This window comes from Aegilops tauschii, chromosome 4, assembly GCF_002575655.3.
Source record: "Aegilops tauschii subsp. strangulata cultivar AL8/78 chromosome 4, Aet v6.0, whole genome shotgun sequence".
Taxonomy (NCBI): domain Eukaryota; kingdom Viridiplantae; phylum Streptophyta; class Magnoliopsida; order Poales; family Poaceae; genus Aegilops; species Aegilops tauschii.
In genome coordinates, this window is record NC_053038.3 from 45389610 (window position 1) to 45414726 (window position 25117).

The 25117-nt window shown below is 49.9% G+C and overlaps 2 protein-coding genes across 2 annotated transcripts in view; both read left to right on the forward strand.

Moving 5' to 3' along the window:
- Window positions 1–1345: 1345 nt before the first annotated feature.
- LOC109781184 (uncharacterized) lies at window positions 1346–2549 on the forward strand. Its single transcript, XM_020339785.4, has one exon. The coding sequence runs from the start codon at window positions 1524–1526 to the stop codon at window positions 2238–2240; it is 717 nt and encodes a 238-aa protein (XP_020195374.1). The 5' UTR covers window positions 1346–1523; the 3' UTR covers window positions 2241–2549.
- A 4320-nt stretch (window positions 2550–6869) lies between these two features.
- LOC141021643 (uncharacterized) overlaps window positions 6870–25117 on the forward strand; it is a 70071-nt gene continuing 51823 nt past the window's right edge. The window contains exons 1-5 of the mRNA XM_073497493.1: window positions 6870–7593; window positions 11322–11509; window positions 11618–11797; window positions 11840–12097; window positions 12182–12278. Coding sequence (XP_073353594.1) covers window positions 6870–7593; window positions 11322–11509; window positions 11618–11797; window positions 11840–12097; window positions 12182–12278 — 1447 coding nt within the window. The remainder of the gene's footprint in view (window positions 7594–11321; window positions 11510–11617; window positions 11798–11839; window positions 12098–12181; window positions 12279–25117) is intronic.

Genomic DNA, 25117 nt, shown 5'->3' on the forward strand with positions numbered 1-25117 from the left:
CGACCGGGCTGCAACCTCAATGCCTCTATAGTTTTTTTTTGACGAAAGACTCAATGCCTCTATAGTGTAGTTAGAAGAATTAAAGAAACAAGATAGGACTGACATATGTGAGAGCAACATGTCCTTGTATTTGTATCATACTTCCTTCAAAATGTCTAGATACAGCCTTTGAACAACAACTAATTCCGGACGAAGGAAGTACTCCCTCCGTCCCAAAATTCTTGTCTTAAATTTGTCTAAATACGGATGTATCAAGTCATGTTTTAGTATTACATATATCCGTATCTAGACTAATCTAAGACAAGAATTTTAGGACGGAGTAATACATAACAGTAGCTAATTCATTTTCATGTATTTCTACCAAATGGGCACGGCGACCATAAGCATAGCAAGCTTCAGATGACATCGGGTGTGTTAAAGTCGCAATGTTCGCCGGTTACAAATTATGAAAAATAAAATCGCATTGATAAATATAGTACTAGTATTTTTATTCAATTGCAAGCGGTCTGTTGAAGATTAAAAATTGTTTCCCGCAAAAAAAGGAAGATTAAAAATTGCATACGGGCGACACGATACTAGCCTCCGCGTTGCGTTTAGATCACTGCTACAGAGGGAGTAATAACGTGCGTCCATGGCTGGATTGTCGATTCAACGTGGTGCAGCCCCCTTTCAAAATGACCAAAATAGGGGTCTTGGTTAATTCGTCTTTGGCAGAAGTTTGTTGGACCATCACGCATACAAAACAAGTGCTTCCTCGAACTTTCGCACCAGTCCTTCACTGGGCGCATCGACATGGAAACCGCACGTCCGGTTGCAAAATGAACACGTCAATAAAAATGGAAAATGGAAACGCGACGCGAGAGAGCCCGTGCCTCACGTGGGCCAGCCGGGTCCGCGCACGCCTGGAGAGAGCACGACGCGGTGGCACCGGAATCACGAGGGAAACGAGACGCGCGCGGGCGACCACCGACCTCCCAGGCCCACGAGGCCTCGTCACGCACGTCGCGAGGCGCACAGCCGCACACGGCGCATCCGACGTGTCGCCCGGCGCCGACCTGGCCCCCCACCCCCGCGGGCAAACCCCCTTCCCGCCTCGCGCCCGCTGCGTGCCGGAGCGTGCCCCGGCTCGCGCCCCACGCTCCCATCCCCCACCACCACACCAAACACGGATCCCAGCCAATCACACACCAGTGTCACCCCGCAGGGATGCCCACAGACACGATCTCGGCGCAGCGGATCCCAAAACAGCGTCCACGTCGGACGCCACGGGGGCGGAAGCGTGTGAAGCGAGGCAGGCAAGTCGTTACGGCTCGGAATCCTCTACCGTGCAGGCTTCCCCTTCCTCCATCTCGGACCTATTTGTACGCGCAACTCACGCTTGACGCCGCCGCAAAGCGCGAGCCCGCCCCGTCGAGTGCAGCTGCCATCGTCGTCATCTATTTACCACCGACCGATCCCCGGAGCCGTCCGTCCGTCAGACCGAAGGGCGTCGCTCGCGCGAAGAGGAGGTCGCGCGCCGGTCGATGGCGGCAGCGGCGGCAACCTCCGTGCGGGGGTGCGGCCCGGCGTCGGCGTCGTCGGTGGGGCTCTCGCCGCGTCGGGCGGTGCAGCGGTCGTCCTTCCTGCCGGCCCTGCCGCGGCGGGCGTCGTCCGTGCGCCCGCTGCGGGCCGCGGTCGCGGACGCGCCGTACCGGGGGCTGGAGCTCCGGCGGGAGGGGCGGGATGAGGCGGGGCTGCTGGAGGCCGTGATCGGGGGCGACGGCGAGGAGGTGGAGGAAGTGGTCGGGGAGGAGAGGGTGGAGGGGTGGATGCGGGAGTCGATCGCGGAGATCGTGCGGCACGTCGGGGAGGCGCCGTTCCTGGTGCACCTGTTCAGCGACGGGCGGGAGGGCGTCACGGTGCGGCGCGAGCCGGCCTCGGCGGAGGCCTGGCCCGACGTGCGGCGCCGCTGGGGCCCGGGCGGCCAGCGCCGGCCCGACGGCATCATCCTGGTCGAGCAGGTGGCCGCCGCGGCGGTGGAGGACGGTGCCGAGGCGGCGCGCCAGGTGTGGGGCCTGGTGGTGCAGGCCCGCGGGATGGAGTGCGCCGCCTGCTACGTCCTCGACACCTGCCGCGTCCGCTCGCCCTCCGGCTTCTGCACCCACTTCTGCCTCGCCCGCGCGCAGTGCTTCGGCGAGCCCCTCGAGCTCCAGCTCCGCAACGCCTGGCTCAACCGCCTCTCCGGCAACCACCGACGATAGCCGCCGCCTCCGCCACCGATGTACCACTACTAGCATAGAAGAACCTCCCTCCGCCATTGATGCGATTGCCTCCGGTTCGGCTGGGAAGAACGGACCGATCGAAGCATGAAGATTCATCGGGAAGCAAGCAAGAACCCCATTGATCGATGATTCTTTTCTTGCTTTCCGCTCTAGCTTTTCCCCTTGGCGCGATATGGGCGTATCGTGATCGAGTAATTGGAATCGCGAACCCCGCCCGCGTTTGAACATGTACAGATTACTGATTGTATTGCTTGATTATGAATTGAAAAGGAACTATTGATCATGAAATTCTACTTGTTCTTGGTTCGGTGCGACTGAAGTTAGTTAGTTACTTGATTGATGCGTCTCAGTTATGCCATGGATGATCGAACAGAATGCGATCACGACGGCAATGCGTCTCAGTGACGGCTCGAATATTCCGATGCGAGTAGGCTGCCGTCGGCGGCAACTGAGACTCGGTACGTCTCCTCGAGTAATTTAAAGTGGAGTAGGATTTGCTGATGAAGAGTGTGAGACATAATTAATGGCACGAACGTGGATTGCCGGGCCCATTCCGGATCCTTTTCATGCTACAGCGTTCGCAGTAGGTCGCGTCCGGTCCAATGATGACGACGACATGATTAACATGATTACGACACTTCTCAAAAACATGATTAGTTAGAAATTGATTAGGGCATTTCTAACTGATTTCCAATAACCGGTTAGAGGAGACCGGAACCTAACCGATCGCTGTAGATCATAGTGGAATATAAAATTTACTTGGCCGCCGCAAATCTTCCTATATTTATTTCATCACTCGGCGGCCGAGTAAGAAAATCTCCTCCTATCTTCCTTTCTCTGCCTCCTCTTCTTCCCCTCTCCCTGCTGCCAGCACGTCCCCTACCCTTCCCAACTGCCCCTTCTCTTCCCAATGGCCGGATGAGGTGGCTGGAGGTCCCCACTGCGGATCCACGTCGCCACGCTCGAGGGTCGTCGTCTTGCGGCGCATCCTCGAGCCGCCGCCGCTCGTCCGATCCGCCCACCCCAACCCGATTCGCCGACTTCCCGCAGCTCCCTCCGCTGCTGCAGGTGGCCGTCGCGGAGGACCTACCTCGGCGTCCGACATCGCTGACATGGTTGGTGGAGATCACCGACCAGGAGACCCACAAGAGGAAGTGGGTCGGGTCGTTCCACACGGTGGAGCTCGCGGCCACGGAATACGACCGGTGGCAGGTTCGGTTCCATGGCCGCGAGGCAAGGCTCAACTTCCCCTTCGGGACGGCGCCGATCCACCTCGTCTTGCTGAAGCCGGGAGTGGTGAGCGCAGCGATGGCTCGGGAAAACCAAGAGGCAAGGGAGCGCCTCGTGGCGGAGGCCGTCGACGAGGCGTACATGGAGGACCTCTGCCGCCAGCACCCGGAGCTCGTGGAGGCGGAGCGGGCGATATTCGCCGACAATGGCAGGGAGGTCATCGTCACCTCCGACGACGAGGTGCAAGGCAGCGAGGAGGGCGGCAAGGAGGAGGAGTTCGACGTCGAGGAGTGGCCGAGCATATTCCCTGACTGCAACGACGTTGGCACCAGTCCGGACCCATGTCTTACCGAGGGTGTCCTGTCGAGGAAGAATTGGTTCGACCTTCACTATGGTCGATGAAGATGAGTAGATAGTGTTTAGTGTAGTTTAGTTTAGTGTAGTTTATGTTTACTTCAGTTTAAGTTCAAATTTATGTTTAATGTTCGGCTGTCAGGATTATCTATGTTGAATTTATGTTTAAATGCATGCAAATTTCGGTTTAAACTAGGTTGAATTTATGCAAATTTATGTTTTACTCCATTAAGTTTAGAGGATCGGCAAGAACCGACCAAAATTTAGTGACGTATAAATACTTCACTAAGCTTTACTCGACCGGATACTTCATTATTTTATAAAAAATCGACTAAAAATACCCTTACAGTACTACAGTACTACTAGTAGTACAATCTTGTTGCCAAGGTCGCAAAAGTCGTCTTCACCCACCAGACATAGCAGTATAGCACGGTGGTGGTAGGAATTTGCTTCCAATTTGACTGGTTCTTTGTCACAAGCGAGCGGACAAGACTATATGACTACGGATCAAGTCGCCTTCATCCACCATCCATAGTAGACTGGTAGTAGTCTATTGTGACAAAGAGACAGTCAATTTGGGAGCAGATTGCACGAGGCTGCTGTGGATGGTAGACGAAGACGGCTCCCACAATTGGTTGGAAGTACAAGACTTGTCCACCGAAGGGTGCTTCCAACTATCTCCTCTTCGCTGCGCATCGGTCATCTCATGTGTTGGATAAATTAGCAATTTTCTAACTAACTTAATCTCTGAAAAACATGATGACATAGTTAGCAAGATTATCAGATTAACACCCTACTGTCAAAGTATTCATACTAGTGCGTATTAGACATAGATCATTCGATACTATGAAATTCATAAGCACCGCACATGAAACAGTTAGAGCATGAACAAATTTTACCCTCTGGTCAGATAGGTCAAAGCAGTGTCGACGACGGCTTTCTTTGTGGCGTCGTCGAAGTTCTCACCCATGGTGTCGTTGGGGAAGTCGACGAAGTAGTCGAAGTCGTGGGCGTAAGTGAATAGAAGCTAGAAGTCGCGTTGAGGCGCTTCTCAAAGACAGACTGCCCATCTCCCGATGCAAGTTCATAAAGGACGAGATTTCGAAGGCCACCCTTGGAGTGGCCAGATGCAACAGTAATGAGAGGAACAATGGAGGTTTGTGCGCAAGGAGGCAAAATAGATGTGATCTATCGGCGTTCTGGGGTCGGGGGTACCCAGATCTGCCTGCGTGCGGCCCAGCGCGCGGGCTCATCGACGGCCTGTACGGCCCAGCTGTAGGACCCCCCAAGTCAAGTCCCTCTCGCGAGGGCCCCGGCCTCGCGAGGTGGACAACACCAAGACCTCCCGAAGGAGCAGCTCTCCGAGCCTGCCTCCCGAGGAGCGGAGATTTCTATGCATGTACCAGCATCACTAGGTTGCGATGACGTGAGCCATGACGACCAAGGCCAGGCGGGCGCCAACGGGCACAGAGGAGGCAGTTTCCTTTTCGGTGCTAAGGAAGCAAGGACAGACGCGGGTTCCCAAGGAATCTCCTAAAGGTTTCCATTCCGCTGCAACGAGACCAAGACCACGAGCTCGGCAGGACGGATGTCATCGCCGAGCCCACCCCTGCGTCACGACCAGAAGCTTTGCAGGCGAAGACTACCTTTCGTCAGGATTAGATGTACTTCCTGTCCCCTTTCAAATGGGCGCTGTGGAATCCCATCTCGCCTAAGTTTCGGGGGAAGAGGACCAAGGCCACTATAAGTATAGGCTAGCCACCGCCATAGAGGGGGAGATCGGCCGAAGACTGATTCATTCCACCCACACTACCTGAGCCCTCGCGAGACTGCTCATCCTCTGTACTAGTTCATCCTCAGCCTCCTCGTGAGGCCAATCCACCACAAAGCAGGAGTAGGGTTTTACACCGCAAGGTGGCCTAAACCTAGGTAAACTGCTGTGTTTATCTTCTTCTCCGTTCACGCGAACTCGACGAGGCTAGGTTGTGGGGTGGCGAGCTTGAGATTTGAGCTGGTTGAGATCTTCGCACACACCCCAGTGTTCGAACCTTCTTGTGTCTGCGGAGCCCTGAATTCGACATTTGGCGCGCCAGGTAGGGGCATGTCGAAGCTTCGCCTCTTCACCAGCCATGCTCCGCCCTCGTTTCGTCGTCCCCATGGCGGCTGACGCCCTGCAGGCATGGCCGCCCGAGCCTACGGGAGCGCCGTGGGCTACCCGGCCTTAACCCTCGGCCTGCACCGGGTAGGGTGCCCCGCGAGGTTCAGGTTGGCGCTGCCCCCGCGGTACGACGGCGTTGCGGACCCCGAGGAGTTCCTTTGGCTGTACGCGCAGGCCATCCGAGCGGCAGGTGGCGACGACAAGTCCATGGCAAACTGGCTCCCCCTGGCCCTCACGGAGGCCCCCCGATCTTGGCTTTGCGGCCTCCCAGACACCTCAATATCTTGTTGGGAGGAGCTCCGTGACCAGCTCATCGCGCGCTTCGTGGCTCCGTCGCCCCACGCGGTCGCATGCATCATCGGTGAGTTGCAGGCGCCTGCTTCTGGACGCCACATCAAGCAGCTCTTTCATCGGGCGAGTGCTACTCGGCCGCGGCATGAGGCTTCTCGAGGCCACGCGGCGCCTGAGGCCGACATCACTTTCGACTTCAGGGATCATCCAAAGACCACGGTTGCCGCGGGCGTGCTCCCCATGCTATGCACGCCCACCATCAGCAACGTCGCGGTCACCAAGGCCCTCATCGACAGCGGCGCCGGCCTTAACGTCCTCTCCGTGGAGACTTTCGACCTGCTCCAGGTGTCTTACGACCAGCTCGCGCCCACCAAGCCCTTCTCGGGGGTGATCAAGGGCTCGACCACCTCTCTGGGGCAGATACGGCTCCCCGTCACCTTTGGCAAGCGTGACAATAATCGCGCCAAGCTCGTCGACTTCGACGTCGCCCACATCGGCCTCCCGTACAATGCCATCTTGGGCGACGTCGCGCCAAGTTCATGGCGGTGACCCATCTGGGCTATAATGTCATCAAGATGCCGGGTAGCAACGGCATCATCACGGTGGTCAGAGACACGAAGGACGCAGTCCCAGCCCTCAAGCTCGCCTACAGGGCCGCGGTGGCCTCATGCCCTGACGCCGGGGACACCCTGGAGGCTCAGGAGGCCGCACGCGCAAAGAAAAGGCAGTTTTTCTCTCAGGACCGGGTCGAGACGAAGCAGGTGCATGTCGATAGCGGGGGCTCGGGCCCCGCCTTCACCATAGGCGCCGGCCTCCCCCCGGACCAGGAGGAGGTGTTGGTTGGCTTTCTGAGGGCCAACAAAGACGTATTTGCATGGGAAGCGTCTGACTTGGTTGGTGTCCCGAGGGAGGTGATCGAGCACCACTTGATGGTATTGCCTGGTGCGTGCCCGGTGAAGCAAAATGTGCGGTGTCAAGCAAAAGAGAAGCAAGCGTTCATCGTCCAAGAGGTCCGCAAGCTGCAAGAGGCCGGTGTCATTCGGGAAGTACGGCACCCAGATTGGTTAGCAAACCCAGTGATCATCCCCAAGAAAGGGAGGAAGGAGCGCATATGCGTCGACTTCACGAGCCTCAACAAAGCCTGCCCTCAGGACCCTTTCCCGCTCCCGCGCATCAACCAGATCATGGATTCCACTACCGAGTGCGATCTGCTATGCTTTTTGGATGCCTTCTCAGGATATCATCAAATCAAGATGGCGACAGAGGACGTCGAGAAAACAGTCTTCATCTCCCCGTGTGGCGTGTATTTCTACACCTGCATGCCCTTCGGGCTGCGAAATGCCAGAGCGACCTTCCAGCGGCTGTTGCACATCGCGCTTGGGCCATAGCTAGGGAGAAATGCAAAGGCATACGTTGATGACATCATGGTCAAGTCACGGGAGGCAAGGACCCCGATCAAAGACCTGGAAAGTAAACCTGAAGCTCAACCTGGAGAAGTGCGTGTTTGGGGTCCCGTCCGGCAAGCTGATGGGTTTCCTAGTATCGCATAGAGGGATCGAGGCTAACCCCGAGAAGATCAAGGAAATAGAGAGGATAAGCCCGTCTCAGACCCTCAAAGAGATGCAGAAGCTCGCGGGTTGCGTGACCTCCTTGGGGCGCTTCATCTCCAAGCTCGGCGAGCGTGCCCTCTGTCGGTGTCAAAACCGGCGGATCTCGGGTAGGGGGTCCCGAACTGTGCGTCTAAGGTTGATGATAACAGGAGACGGGGGACACGATGTTTACCCAGGTTCGGGCCCTCTCTATGGAGGTAATACCCTACTTCCTGCTTGATTGATCTTGATGAATATGAGTATTACAAGAGTTGATCTACCACGAGATCGAGATGGCTAAACCCTAAAATCCTAGCCTGTATGACTATGGTAATGAGTATATCTCCCTCCGGACTAAGTCCTCCGGTTTATATAGACACCGGGAGGATCTAGGGTTACACAAGGTCAGTTACAAAGAAAGGAATCTACATATCCTGTCGCCAAGCTTGCCTTCGATGCCAAGGAGAATCCCATCCGGACACGGGTGCAGTCTTCGGTCTTCGTATCTTCACAGCCCATCAGTCCGGCCCATGGCTAACAGGCCGGACGCCCGAGGACCCCTTAGTCCAGGACTCCCTCAGTAGCCCCTGAACCTGGCTTCAATGACAAGGTGTCCGGCGCGCAGGTCTGTCTTCGGCATTGCAAGGCGGGTTCCTCCTTCCGAACTCCAAGATAGTCTTCGGACGTATTGAACGTGTCCGGACCTGCAACACACACACACACCGCACACAACCGCAGCGAGAATGTAATTTTACACGAGTCCAATCCGCTGACAACTTTTTGTAACATGACATCACGTCTGTCCGGTCATAATTTCGAACCGTTTTCCGTCTGCCGCTCCACGTTTCGAGACGCGGTTGCCATTGGCACGTCTTGTCAAAGCAGATATCGTGTCCCCTTATTGCGGGATTCTCATCAATACGGGCGTGGGTAACCCAACCGTACCATTTACACAGTCCTTGGGAATAGGTGAGTTTTGAGGCGAGTGGGGAGGCGTTCAATATTCAGTGCCTTTATAAGGGGATAAGGATTATCCCTTCTTCTCCCACGCCTCCTCTCTTCCTCCGCCCTTCCAATCTTGAGCTCCAGCGCCCAAGCTCTCATCTTCTTCCCACTCAAGCTAGCACTCAACCATGTCCGGATCCGGAGGTCAAGGCAAGTGGATGGTCTCCTCCGTCAAGGAGAAGGACATTACTAAGCTTCGGGCGGCCGGGTACTTGGCGAAAGAAATCACCCACCGTCTGCCGGCCCAGGGACAAGTCGTCCCCACGCCGAAGCCCAACGAGAGGGTGGTATTCATCCCTCATTTCTTCCGCCGACTAGGGTTTCCACTCCACCCTTTCGTCCGCGGGCTGATGTATTATTACGGGATAGACTTCCATGATCTATCCCCGAACTCCTTCCTCAACATCTCGGCGTTCATCGTCGTGTGTGAGGCCTTCCTCCGCATCCAACCCCACTTCGGGCTGTGGCTCAAAGTCTTCAACGTGAAGCCGAAGGTGGTGAATGGCCAGCACGCGGAGTGCGGAGGAGCCATGGTGAGTAAGCTGTCCAATGTCTCCTTGCCGAAAGGCACTTTCGTGGAGACTGTCAAGGAATGGCAGAAACAATGGTTCTACATTACAGAACCCCGCGGCGCCAACTAGGCCGCAGTTGCCGAATTCAACTCCGGTGCTCCAATGCGGCTCACCTCCTGGGTCAAGAAGAGCCCGAACTGGTGTTCGCCAGACGAGCAGATAGCGCTGCAGACGCGCGTTCAAAGCATGGTGGACAAGGATGTCAAACTTGTCGATATAATCCAGGTGATGCTAGTTTGTCGGATTCTCCCGTGCCAAAGCCGAGGCCTCCCTCTATGGAAGTTCAATCCAAAGAAGCACCATACCCTGAAGAGGCTCTTCGAGACCACTCACAAAGATGCCTGGAAGTTGCTCTTCAAGGGCAACGAGATTCCGCCAGCCACGGATTCAGACCATGGGCACGACATTAACCACCCCGCCAGCGAGGTGAGTTTCCAATACGTCCTCTACTTGTTTGCTTCAAGGAGGATATCTGAACGTTTACTGTCATTGTTTCTTCAGGAATGGATGGAGAGGGCGAAGCGGATCCAGTGTCCGGCTCCGCTACCTGAAGAACCAGTCATTCCGCGTTTAGCGAAGATGCTGGTGCCAGCGCCCTATACCGCGCCGGCGAAGAAGGCCAAGGGGAAGGCCAAGGGGGTCCGGAGTGGCCCCTGTTGCAAGGGCGCTTCAGACGCGACGTCCGAAGACAAGACCCGCTCCTCCGCCGCCGAAGATGACGACGATGAGGAGGAGGAGGAGGAGGACAACCCTCCCCCTGATGAGGGAAGGAAGAAGAGGGCAGCCTCCACGAACCTGGAGGCGGGGACGTCCAAGAAAGGGAAGGGCTCCTTCGCAGATAACTCCGCGTGGGACGTTGGCAGCAGTCCGGGGTGACACCCCCGCACTAAGCCTCCAGCTGCATCGAAAGTGCTATGACTCCCGCATACCCATATGTCCAGCCTCTCCTCTTCAATGTATTGACATGGTTAATTATGCTATTGCAGTCCGGCCCACGACAGGGGCCCATCTTCACTAGCAAACACTCAAGACCCTCGCGAGGGGCCGAGCCTCGCGAGGCGGACGATGCAAGACCTCCTCGGGGGCGGCCTCGCCAGGCTGGCTCGCGAGGGGCGGAGAAATCAAGGCAAGGGGTACCTCGCGAGGTTCCTATGGCGTAAGCCATGACGACCAGGGCCAGGCGGGCGCCAGCGCGCGCAGTGTCCTTGTTTCCTCTTTGGTGCTAAAGAGGCAAGCGCGGGCGAGGAGTCCCGAGGCATCAGGCAAAGGTTTGCATATCGGTGCAACAAGACCAGACCAGCAGGACGACAGGACGGAGGTCACTGTGGAGCCCAAGACGGCGTCACCACCAGAGCCTTTGGCAGGCGAAGATCACCTTAGTCAGGAGTTGTCTCCCTTCGAATTTGGCCGTTGTGGCATCCCTTCCCGCTCAATATTTGGGAAGAGGACCAGGGCCTCTATAAATAGGGCTAGCCACCACAGTAGGGGGGGTTGGACCTTGAACTCATCGGACCTTGAACTCACCGGACCGGGAACTCATCTGGGGATGGATCATTCAGATCAACCTCATCCACACAACTCACCAAGCACAAGAGCACCTCCCCCAGGAGGCTGTTCTTCCCTTGTACTAGTTCATCCTCAGCCCAAGAGGCAATCCACCACACCACACTGGAGTATGGTATTACAACACATCGGTGGCCCGAACCAGTATAAACCTTGTGTCTCTTGTTCTGTGGGCTCGACGCGCTGAGCCTTGAGATCGCGGTGAGGGTGAGAGCTAGAGGGAGGAGAGGTCTTCGTGCGCACCCCAGTGTTCGAACCTCAAGGGTTTTGCCGGAACCCGAAATCCGACAATTTCTAGGGTCCCCCATCAAGGTCGTCTCGGCATACCCCCTGGAGAAGGTGTTGTGCAGCCCCAATGCTGCTGTGGGGGTTGCAGAGTGGAACATCGAGCTGCAGGCCTTCCGGCTCGGGTTCAGCATGACCAGGGTCAACAAGGGTGCAGCCCTCGCTGATTTCATGGCGGAGTGGACCGATGCTCCCGGCCGGGTCATGCACTTCGACGGCGCCTTCGCGCGGCAAGGCGCGGGGGCTGGAGTCGTACTCATCTCGCCGACCAAGGACAAGCTCTACTATGGCGTAGAACGTTGCTTCCAGCATGGCGAGAAGGTCTCCAACAACATCACAGAATACGAGGGCTTGATTGCTGGCCTCAGGGACGCGGCCGCCCTGGGGGTCAAGCGCCTCACCATCAAGGGCGACTCCCAGCTCCTCGTCAACGTCTCCAACAAGGAATACAAACCAAAGGACGAGCACATGGAGGCTTACCTGGAAGAGGTATGTAAAATCGAAAAACACTTCCTGGGCTTGGAATTGCAGCACGTCCCGCGCGGCGCAAACAAGGAAGCGTACGACATCGCAAAGAGGGCGTCCCGCCGCGAGCCTCAGAAGCCTGGCGTCTTCGAGGAAAGGCTCTTCAAGCCGTTGGTGGCGCGATCAGCCGCTGGTCCGGCGCTGCTCCAGGAGGAGCCGCCATCGGCCCTGTCCTCAGGTGCCCCGGCCCGTGGCCCGACCTCGGGAGCCCGCCAACTCTTGGCGGTGGAACCTCACACAGGCTACTGGACCGAGGAGTTCAAGGCATAGCTACTCCGGGGCGCCCTGCCGGAGAAAGAGGAAGACGCGGAGCGCGTGGTCTGCCAGGCCACTTCTTATTGCTTGCAGGACGGCGAGCTGTACAAGAGACGCCCCAACGACGTCTCGCTGAGGTGCATATCTGAAGAGCAGGGGCGCGAGCTGCTGGCCGACATTGAAGGGGAACGTAGTAATTTCAAAATTTTCCTACGCACACGCAAGATCATGGTGATGCACAGCAACGAGAGGGGAGAGTGTCGTCTACGTACCCTCGTAGACCGAAAGCAGAAGCGTTAGAACAACGCGGTTGATGTAGTCGTACGTCTTCATGATCCGACCGATCCAAGTACCGAACGCACGGCACCTCCGAGTTCAGCACACGTTCAGCTCGATGACATCCCACGAACTCCGATCTAGCAGAGCTTCGAGGGAGAGTTCCGTCAGCACGACGGCGTGATGACGGTGATGATGATGCTACCGACGCAGGGCTTCGCCTAAGCACCGCTACGATATGACCGAGGTGGATTATGGTGGAGGGGGGCACCGCACACGGCTAAGAGATCAATGATCATTTGTTGTGTCTCCAAGGGGTGCCCCCTCCCCGTATATAAAGGAGTGGAGGAGGGGGAGGGGGCCGGACTCCTATGGCACGCCCCATGAGGAGTCCTGTAGGACTCCCCCTTCCAAGTAGGAGTAGGAGAGAAGAAGGAAGGGAGAGAAGGAAGGGAGAGAAGGAGAGAAGGAAAGGGGGGCGCCGCCCCCCTCCTTGTCCAATTCGGACTAGAGGAGGAGGGGGCGTGCAGCTGCCCTGGCCGCCCCTCCTGTTCTCCCACTAGGGCCCATTAGGCCCAATATACTCCCCGGGGGGTTCCAGTAACCCCCGGTACTCCAGTATATGTCCGAAACCTCCCGAAACACTTCCGGTGTCCGAGCATAGTCGTCCAATATATCGATCTTTACGTCTCGACCATTTCGAGACTCCTCGTCATGTCCGTGATCATATCCGGGACTCCGAACTACCTTCGGTACATCAAAACACTAAAACTCATAATACCGATCGTCACCAAACGTTAAGCGTGCGGCCCCTACGGGTTCGAGAACTTTGTAGACATGACCGAGACACGTCTCCGGTCAATAACCAATAGCGGAACCTGGATGCTCATATTGGTTCCTACATATTCTACGAAGATCTTTATCGGTCAAACCGCATAACAACATACGTTGTTCCCTTTGTCATCGGTATGTTACTTGCTCGAGATTCGATCATCGGTATCTCAATACCTAGCTCAATCTCGTTACCGGCAAGTCTCTTTACTCGTTCCATAATGCATCATCCCGCAACTAACTCATTAGTTGCATTGCTTGCAAAGCTTATAGTGATGTGCATTACCGAGAGGGCCCAGAGATACCTCTCCGACAATCGGAGTGACAAATCCTAATCTCGATCTATGCCAACTCAACAAGTACCATCGAAGACACCTGTAGAGCACCTTTGTAATCACCCAGTTACGTTGTGACGTTTGGTAGCACACAAAGTGTTCCTCCGGTATTCGGGAGTTGCATAATCTCATAGTCATAGGAACATGTATAAGTCATGAAGAAAGCAATAGCAATATACTAAACGATCAAATGCTAAGCTAACGGAATGGGTCAAGTCAATCACATCATTCTCTAATGATGTGATCCCGTTAATCAAATGACAACTCATGTCTATGGCTAGGAAACTTAACCATGTTTGATTCAACGAGCTAGTCAAGTAGAGGCATACTAGTGACACTCTGTTTGTCTATGTATTCACACATGTACTAAGTTTCCGGTTAATAGAATTCTAGCATGAATAATAAACATTTATCATGAAATAAGGAAATAAATAGTAACTTTATTATTGCCTCTAGGGCATATTTCCTTCAGGCTCCCACTTGCAATAGAGTCAATAATCTAGATTACACAGTAATGATTCTAACACCCATGGAGCCTTGGTGTTGATCATGTTTTGCTCGTGAGAGAGGGTTAGTCAACGGCTCTGCAACATTCAGATCCGTATGTATCTTGCAAATCTCTATGTCTCTCATCTGGACTTGATCGCGCATGGAATTGAAGCGTCTCATGATGTGTTTGGTTCTCTTGTGAAATCTGGATTCCTTTGCCAAGGCAATTGCACCAGTATTGTCACAAAAGATTTTCATTGGACCCAATGCACTAGGTATGACACCTAGATCGGATATTAACTCCTTCATCCAGACTCCTTCATTTGCTGCTTCCGAAGCAGCTATGTACTCCGCTTCACACGTAGATCCCGCCACGGCGCTTTGTTTAGAACTGCTCCAACTGACAACTCCACCATTCAATATAAACACGTATTCGGTTTGCGATTTAGAATCGTCCGGATCAGTGTCAAAGCTTGCATCGACGTAACCATTTGTGATGAGCTCTTTGTCACCTCCATAAACGAGAAACATATCCTTAGTCCTTTTCAGGTATTTCAGGATGTTCTTGACCGCTGTCCAGTGATCCACTCCTGGATTACTTTGGTACCTCCCTGCTAAACTAATAGCAAGGCACACATCACGTCTGGTACACAGCATTGCATACATGATAGAGCCTATGGCTGCAGCATAGGGAAGAATTTTCATTCTCTCTCTCTCTCTCTCTCTCTCTCTTCTGTAGTGGTCGGGCATTGAGTCTTACTCAACTTCACACCTTGTAACACGGGTAAGAACCCTTTCTTTGCCTGATCCATTTTGAACTTCTTCAAAACTTTGTCAAGGTATGTGCTTTGTGAAAGTCCAATTAAGCGTCTTGATCTATCTCTATAGATCTTGATGCCCAATATATAAGCAGCTTCACCGAGGTCTTTCATTGAAAAACTCTTATTCAAGTATCCTTTTATGCTATCCAGAAATTCTATATCATTTCCAATCAACAATATGTCATCCACATATAATATTAGAAATGCTACAGAGCTCCTAGTCACTTTCTTGTAAATACAGGCTTCCCCAAAAGTCTGTATAAAACCATATGCTTTGATCACACTATCAAAACGTTTATTCCAACTCTGAGATGCTTGCACGAGTCCATAAATGGATCGCTGGAGCTTGCACACTTTGTCAGCACCCTTTGGATTGATAAAACCTTCAGGTTGCATCATATACAACTCTTCTTCCAGAAATCCATTCAGGAATGCAGTCTTCACATCCATTTGCCAAATTTCATAATTATAAAATGCGGCAATTGCTAACATGATTCAGACGGACTTAAGCTTCGCTACGGGTGAGAAGGTCTCATCGTAGTCAACGCCTTGAACTTGTCGAAAACCTCTCGCAACAAGTCGAGCTTTGTAGACAGTAACATTACCGTCAGTGTCAGTCTTCTTCTTGAAGATCCATTTATTCTCGATGGCTTGCCGATCGTTGGGAAGTCAACCAAAGTCCACACTTTGTTCTCATACATGGACCTCATCTCAGATTTCATGGTCTCAAGCCATTTTGCGGAATCTGGGCTCATCATCGCTTCCTCATAGTTTGTAGGTTCGTCATGGTCAAGTAACATGACCTCCAGAACAGGATTAACGTCCCACTCTGGTTGACCTACGAGGTTCGATAGTAACTTGATCTGAAGTTTCATGATCATCATCATTAGCTTCCTCACTAATAGGTGTAGGTGTCACAGGAACCGGTTTCTGTGATGAACTACTTTCCAATAAGGGAGCAGGTACAGTTACCTCATCAAGTTCTACTTTCCTCCCACTCACTTCTTTCGAGAGAAACTCCTTCTCTAGAAAGGATCCATTCTTAGCAACAAATGTCTTGCCTTCGGATCTGTGATAGAAGGTGTACCCAATAGTTTCCTTTGGGTATCATATGAAGACACATTTCTCCGATTTGGGTTCGAGCTTATCAGGTTGAAGGTTTTTCACATAAGCATCGCAACCCCAAACCTTAAGAAACGACAACTTTGGTTTCTTGCCAAACCACAGTTCATAAGGTGTCATCTCAACGGATTTAGATGGTGCCCTATTAACGTGAATGCAGCCGTCTCTAGAGCATAACCCCAAAATGATAGCGGTAAATCGGTAAGAGACATCATAGATCGCACCATATCCAGTAAAGTACGATTACGATGTTCGGACACACCATTACGCTGTGGTGTTCCGGGTGGCGTGAGTTGCGAAACTATTCCGCATTGTTTCAAATGAAGAGCAAACTCGTAACTCAAATATTCTCCTCCACGATCAGATCGTAGAAACTTTATTTTCTTGTTACGATGATTTTCCACTTCACTCTGAAATTCTTTGAACTTTTCAAATGTTTCAGACTTATGTTTCATTAAGTAGATATACCCATATCTGCTCAAATCATCTGTGAAGGAAAGAAAATAATGATATCCGCCGCGAGCCTCAATATTCATTGGACCACATACATCAGTATGTATGATTTCCAACAAATCTGCTGCTCGCTCCATTGTTCCGGAGAACGGGGTTTTAGTCATCTTGCCCAAGAGGCATGGTTCGCAAGTACCAAGTGATTCATAATCAAGTGATTCCAAAAGTCCATCAGTATGGAGTTTCTTCATGCGCTTTACACCAATATGACCCAAACGGCAGTGCCACAAATAAGTTGCAATATCATTATCAACTCTGCATCTTTTGGCTTCAACATTATGAATATGTGTATTACTACTATCGAGATTCAACACAAATAGACCACTCTTCAAGGGTGCATGACCATAAAAGATATTACTCATATAAATAGAACAACCATTATTCTCAGATTTAAATGAATAACCGTCTCGCATCAAACAAGATCCAGATATAATGTTCATGCTCAACGCTAGCACCAAATAACAATTATTGAGGTCTAAAATTAATCCCGAAGGTAGATGTAGAGGTAGCATGCTGACGGCGGTCACATCGACTTTGGAACCATTTCCCACGCGCATCGTCACCTCGTCCTTAGCCAATCTTCGCTCAATCCGTAGTCCCTGTTTCGAGTTGCAAATATTAGAGAACCAGTATCAAATACCCAGGTGCTACTGTGAGCTCTAGTAAGGTACACATCAATAACATGTATATCACATATACCTTTGTTCACCTTGCCATCCTTCTTATCCGCCAAATACTTGGGGCAGTTCCGCTTCCAGTGACCAGTCTGTTTGCAGTAGAAGCACTCAGTCTCAGGCTTAGGTCCAGACTTGGGTTTCTTCTCTTGAGCAACAACTTGTTTGCTGTTCTTTTTGAAGTTCCCCTTCTTCTCCCTTTTTCTTCAAACTGGTGGTCTTGTTGACCATCAACACTTGATGCTCCTTCTTGATATCTACCTCCGCAGCCTTTAGCATTGCGAAGAGCTCAGGAATTGTCTTATCCATCCCTTGCATATTATAGTTCATCACGAAGCTCTTGTAGCTTGGTGGCAGTGATTGAAGAATTCTGCCAATGACACTATCATCCGGAAGATTAACTCCCAGTTGAATCAAGTGATTGTTATACCCAGACATTTTGAGTATATGTTCACTGACAGAACTATTCTCCTCCATCTTACAGCTGTAGAACTTATTGGAGACTTCATACCTCTCAATCCGGGCATTTGCTTGAAATATTAATTTCAACTCCTAGAACATCTCATATGCTCCATGATGTTCAAAACGTCGTTGAAGTCCCGGTTCTAGGTCGTAAAGCATGGCACACTGAACTATCGAGTAGTCATCAGCTTTGCTTTGCAGACGTTCATAACATCTGGTTCAGCTCCTGCAGCAGGTTTGGCACCTAGCAGTGCTTCCAGGACGTAATTCTTCTGTGCAGCAATGAGGATAATCCTCAAGTTACGGACCCAGTCCGTATAATTGCTATCATCATCTTTCAACTTTTCTTTCTCAAGGAACGCATTAAAATTCAACGGAACAATAGCACGGGCCATCTATCTACAACAACATATACAAGCAAAATACTATCAGGTACTAAGTTCATGATAAATTTAAGTTCAATTAATCATATTACTTAAAAACTCCCACTTAGATAGATATCCCTCTAATCATCTAAGTGATCACGTGGTCCAAATCAACTAAACAATAACCGATCATCACATGAAATGGAGTAGTTTTCAATGGTGAACATCACTATGTTGATCATATCTACTATATGATTCACGCTCGACCTTTCGGTCTCAGTGTTCCGAGGCCATATCTGCATATGCTAGGCTCGTCAAGTTTAACCCTAGTATTCTGCGTGTGCAAAACTGGCTTGCACCCGTTGTACAAGAACGTTGAGCTTATCACACCCGATCATCACGTGGTGTCTCGGCACGACGAACTTTCGTAACGGTGCATACTCAGGGAGAACACTTGTACCTTGAAATTTTTAGTGAGAGATCATCTTATAATGCTACCGTCAATCAAAGCAGAATAAGATGCATAAAGGATAAACATCACATGCAATCAATATAAGTGATATGATATGGCCATCATCATCTTGTGCCTTTGATCTCCATCTCCAAAGCACCGTCATGATCACAATTGTCATCGGCGCGACACCTTGATCTCCATCGTAGCATCGTTGTCGTCTTGCCAACTATTGCTTCTACGACTATCGCTACCACTTAGTGATAAAGTAAAGCAATTACATGGCGATTGCATTTCATACAATAAAGCGACAACCATATGGCTCCTGCCAGTTGCCGATAACTCCATTACAAAACATGATCATCTCATACAATAAAATATAGCATCATGTCTTGACCATATCACATCACAACATGCCCTGCAAAAACAAGTTAGACGTTCTCTACTTTGTTGTTGCAAGTTTTACGTGGCTGCTACGGGCTGAGCAAGAACCATTCTTACCTACGCATCAAAAACCACAACGACATTTCGCCAAGTTAGTGCTGTTTTAACCTTCAACAAGGACCGGGCGTAGTCACACTCGGTTCAACTAAAGTTGGAGAAACTGACACCTGCCAGCCACCTGTGTGCTAAGCACGTCGGTAGAACCAGTTTCGCGTAAGCGTACGCGTAATGTCGGTCCGGGCCGCTTCATCCAACAATACCGCCGAAGCAAAGTATGACATGCTGGTAAGCAGTATGACTTGTATCGCCCACAACTCACTTGTGTTCTACTCGTGCATATAACATCTACGCATAAACCTGGCTCGAATGCAACTGATGGGGAACATAGTAATTTCAAAATTTTCCTACGCACACGCAAGATCATGGTGATGCATAGCAACGAGAGGGGAGAGTGTCATCTACGTACCCTCGTAGACCGAAAGTGGAAGCGTTAGAACAAAGCGGTTGATGTAGTCGTACGTCTTCACGATCTGACCGATCCAAGTACCGAACGCGCGGCACCTCTGAGTTTAGCACACGTTCAGCTCGATGACGTCCCACGAACTCCGGTCCAGCAGAGCTTCGAGGGAGAGTTCCGTCAGCACGACAGCGTGATGACGGTGATGATGATGCTACCGACGCAGGGCTTCGCCTAAGCACCGCTACGATATGACCGAGGTGGATTATGGTGGAGGGGGGCACCGCACACGGCTAACACTACAAAAAAAACACTTCCGTGATGATACGTGTTTGTCACAGTAGGTCACATTTTCTGTCATGCATGTACATCCATGACAAATTTATGACAGAATGAAGATAGTCATACATGTGCTGTCGTAGAAGTGTTCCATGACATTACCAAAATTATCATCATGGAAGTGTCCACTTCCATGACGATAAATCGCGCGTCATAGAAGTGCTTTCGTCAAGGGTGACCGACACGTGGCATCCACCATAACGGGATGTCGTTAAGCTATCGGGTCCGGTTTTGGATCCGATAACCTGCTAACAGCCATGACCAATGCCGATTTTCCACGTGTAAAATTCTCATTGGCCGACGGAACCACGCGTCAGCTCCGCGTTGGCACAGGGTCACTCATCCAATGGTCGAGATGGGCCTATGATATGTTGACACGTGATAGGGCCCAAAAGTGTCCCATAAAGTTTAAATGGGCCGGCCCAACTAAAGGCCCACAAGATTTAGCGGACCATAATGGGCCGGCCCAGCTAATGGCCCACAAGATCTTGCAGACCATAATGGGCCGACCCAGCTAAAGGCCCACAAGATTTAGCGGACCACAATGGGCCAGCCCAGCTAAAGGCCCACAAGATTTTGCAGACCATAATGGGCCGGCCCAGCTAAAGGCCCAACATTCTCAGTTAAGGCCCGTACGGCTAGTGTCAAATCGGCCCGTCAACGGCCTGTCCTAAACTTGTCATCATCGCGGCCCATGGTCACTTCTGGCCCGTTAACAGTCTGCTAAGTATATGGGCCGAATTACGGCTCGGTGTATTTCCGGCGTGTTAAAGGTCCTGCTTCATTTGGGCCCATTTACAGGCCATTGAAACTTTCGGCCCATAAACGACCGTGAAGGATTTGGGTCATATTCATCCATGTCTGACATTCGGCCTGTTAGAGTATAGATTTGGGCCACTTTCGGGCTGTTGTGATTTTCGGCCTGTTAACGTCGGGCGAAATCCATGGGCCATATGTGGCCCAACGTCACATCGGGCCCATTAATGGCCCATATAAAAATGACGATAATCTAGCCCGACCGAACTTCCGGCCTGTTAAAGGCCCGTGTATTAGGTCGGCGCATTTACGGCCCGTCCGAATTTCGGCCTGTGAAAGATCTGCATCGTAAATGGGCCACCATTTCGGCCTGCTAAGACCGGTGGGTTATTTGGCACAATCAGGGCCCAATCTCACTTTCAGTCTTTTAAAGGCCCATGTTTTTTATGGGCTCGAGATATTTACACCTGTAAACGGCCTGTTGTTACTGAGGGCCCAAATTATGTTTAGGCCTGTTAAAGGCCCACTATGGGCACACGCCTACCAGAAAAATATGAAATCTTATGCTGATTTAGGCCCAGATATTTTTAGTGGGCTACATGCAAATTTCGGCCCATAATCATTTTTAGCCCAATTGGAATGGGCCCGACGAATGTTGGCATGTTGGGCTCCTACGAAGCTTTCGGCCGAATACATTACTAAGATAAACCTACACTATACAAAAATAGCGTCGTAATTATTGTAGCCTTTGGCAGCATCATAAATGCTGTATCACAACAAAATAAATTCCAACCATACAACAAATGGCCTGTTGGCATAAAGTTTACAGTCCTTGTAGATAAAAGCACCATCAGATGTATAGAAGCACAGATCATTTGACCTGAGTGCTAATGTTTCAGGCTGCAGAATCTGATGGAGCAGCATGATCTTCACCTTTTTTCCGCCATTGCTCTTGAACAATGAAGCGAATGTCTGATAGTCTGGTTTCAAAACCATTCATATCTTGACGACATTTGTCAACCACTATTCTTGTTTCCAAAACGACGTCCATTAGGGATTGGACTTGTGTCTGGAGCACAGATACATCACTCTGTCTAGCAGGAAGATTTTGTTCAGTAGGCGATTTGGACGAGGTTACCTTGACAACCAACCCATAATTACTCAGGAAGGTGCTTTTTGCACTGTTACTGGAGAGATACTAACGCACTGCAGCAAGAGGTGACATTGTGCCTGTGGTAGCCTCGTCACCTTCAGGTGGTTGTGGCTGTTCAATCATTTGTTCCATAGCTTCCTGAAAGTTTGAACTTGTAGATTAGTGTACCAGATAAGTTACTAATGAGACAAAAACAAACAAAGTAGGTTACCCATTTATACATAACTTATTTTGGTGAACTACTGTAATACATTAGCATGTATTATAGTGCCAACTACATAATAAAATCACTTTCGGAACATATGTCCATGTAGCATGCCTACTGCATTGTCTATTTCCTCACATACATTGACATCTAAGGATAAAGAGACATGGTTTAAAGTAGGATGAACATAGTATGACATCATTCATATCATGGGCAAATAAATATAAAACAAACAGGCTATTTTATCATTGTGTGCGCACGTGAACATAACAACTAGAATACATATCAAGACCAAAAGAATATCCTTCATCTCTTTTAAACCATGTAAGGTGAAATGATATGTTAAGACAACTGTGTATAAAAGTGAACAGAGTAACTGACATTGGCTGCAAACCAAGTAGTTAAATGAACACATCACAGTACCAATCAGCTCAAAGGCAGGAGGAGTAAGGACTTACAACAACGGCTTGAACTGGTGTGCTCATGCCCTTCATCTTGCTGGTGTGGCAATCCTTGAAGATTTGCACTGCATTCGGTTCAGGTTCTTTTTGGTCCACACAGGCTTTCCTCTGTATTTGGAACAAGTCAATATAGATACGATAATATGGCACAGAAAAAAGAAGGAAGTAGCAGCTATTTACAAGAGCCTCGGAGTGTGTAATATAGCTACGAGATCCTGTTGTCTGTTGGAATTTCACTTTAGAAGGTTGGTCTTGTTCTTCAAACAGTTAGCCTAGAAGAAGATACACTTATAAGGAACATACATAAATACAATTTCAATATGTGGTCTGATCAAATACATATAGCCTACCTGATACTTTGGATCAGACCAGTGTTTAACGAGGGTTGTCTAGTCTTCATCTGTAATATATTCCACTGGAGATGTTTGGGCGATTTCATTGTTAGCCTTGCCATCAAAGTGAGATTTTCTAAGGTGGTACCGATACTGTCGCAGAGCAGACTGAAAAACATGAGTGCATGCTTGTTTAGTTGCATCATCTTTCGGATCCAACTTGAACCTCATCTGTTGAAAAAAGAATGTGAGTCTTATTAGGAGGAAGCTAGAAAGTATGGGACGGAGCAAGACAATATTACTAATTGTGATGAATAACATTACTTACGGATAAATGGTCAAGGAAGGTGTTAAACTGGGTATTGTCTTTCTCATTCATGTACTGGATTCATGTTGGGAGGATACGTGCATGACACCTAACGGCAACGGCTGCCTCTGATACTAACTTGGCTGACTCTGTAGCATCACGTGGCCTTTTTAAACCTGCCTCAAAATGGATCTCCATTCTTCCTCCTTTAGATTTTGTTAATCTGTCAAGCATTATCCCTGATGTCTATTTCTGCTTGCGTCGTGGTGCTAGTTCAACAACGATATGGAAAGTGTTAGTGTACATCAAACTGTGAGAGTACATATAAAGGAGCATGCAACTGCAACTTGACTCGGTCAGGTACCGTCTTGGTGTTGATGCTCATGAGGTTCATCTGATCTTGCCAAGTCCTGTTGTGTCAGCAGTGCTTCGGAAGTAGTGTTAGGTGTGAAGGCATCTTGGGAACTGGCCAGTTCCGGAGCAAACGAACGAGTAACTCGTTGAGATGCTGGTACGGTTGAAGCGGATGCTGCAGCTGGTGGAGCAGGTGATACTGTGTTTGTAGATTTAGCCGGTGGACTTGGACCTTCTACTGCACTATAAGTACCAGCAGAATCTGGATGGCAGATCCTTTTTCGTTTCACCCGACGAGTAACACCACTCCCTACTATATTATTTTCCTTGCTCTTTTTTGACTTTGCCATGTCAAGCCGTACCCACAACACAAAAGAATAAAATCGCTCTTCAGAACTCATTAATGCATGATACAGACAGGCAATACTTTGATGTAAGACAACCGTATGAGGATGGAATATGTAAGAAAAATAGGACGGCATGACATATTCACAGCTACGATGTGTAAACTAAGCAGAAGGATTTTCAAGAAAATAGAAGTAATGCAAGCTAGACACCATATGAAAGATGCAACCAATGTTACTCTACCAAGTTAAAGTGTCTTGTCATAAGTGGCAATTCGAAAAATTATAATCAGTACAACGTAGAAATCAATGCAAGATGCAACCACTATCAAACTGCCATGTTAAAAGTGTCCAATCATGAGTGACTGGTGCGGGATACACAACAACAGTACTTCGATGTAAGAACATGGTATGATAGATAGATGCAGTGTATTCTAGACACAGAACGCCATGTCATATGCACATGTATAACGTATGAACTCAGCAGGTGCGATTTAATCAAAATAGAAGAAATACAGGCTAGACAACATATGCAACATGAAACCAATTATCACACTGTCAACTTAGAGCAAGCACCTGCGATGGTGGAGTACGGGAGATGAACTCATCATGTAGACTTGGGACTTCAACTTCATTAGTAGTAGCAGTGGCAAATCTAGAGAGTCTCTGTTTGCGTCGGTGCGGAGGACCACCAACATCCCCTAACTTACTCTTTTCCTTCCTGTTTTCTGATATTGCCTTATGAAGTCAAAACCACAAGAAGATGAATAAAATTAGCTCTACATAACTGGTTGATGCATGATACAGACGAACACTACTTTGATGTAAGGCAAGCGCAGGATAGGAGGATGGAATATATACAAAAAAAAGACAGCGTTTCATATTCACACGTACGATAGGAGGATGGAATATGTATGAAAAAACAGTAAGCGGAAGGCATTTCAACAAAATTAGAAGAAATGAAAGCTAGGCACCATATGAACATGCAACCAATATCACTCTATCAGGTAAAAAGTGTCTCGTCGTAAGTGCCATTTCAAGAAATTAGAAGCAGTACAAGCTAGAAGACAATGCAAGATGCAACCTACATCACAGTCCCAAGTTAAATGTGTCTTATGGGTAAGTGATCGTTGCAGGTATAAGTTGTAAGCTACGCAGATGCAATTCAACATAATCAGAAGCAATACAAACTAGACATCATACGGAAAACGCAACCACATATAACAGTTCCAAGTTAGAGCAAGCACCTGTGATGGTGGAGTAGGGGAGATGTGCTCATCATGTACACGTATGTTCTAGAAACAGGAACACGTGTCATATTCACAGGCATTATGTGTAAAGTAAGCAGATGCAATTTTCAACAAAGTTAGAAGCAATACAAGCTAGACATCATACACAACATGCAACCACATATAATAGTGCCAAGTTAGAGCAAGCACCTGTGATGGTGGAGTAGGGGAGATGTGCTCATCATGTACACGTATGTTCTAGAAATAGGAACACGTGTCATATTCACAGGCATTATGTGTAAAGTAAGCAGA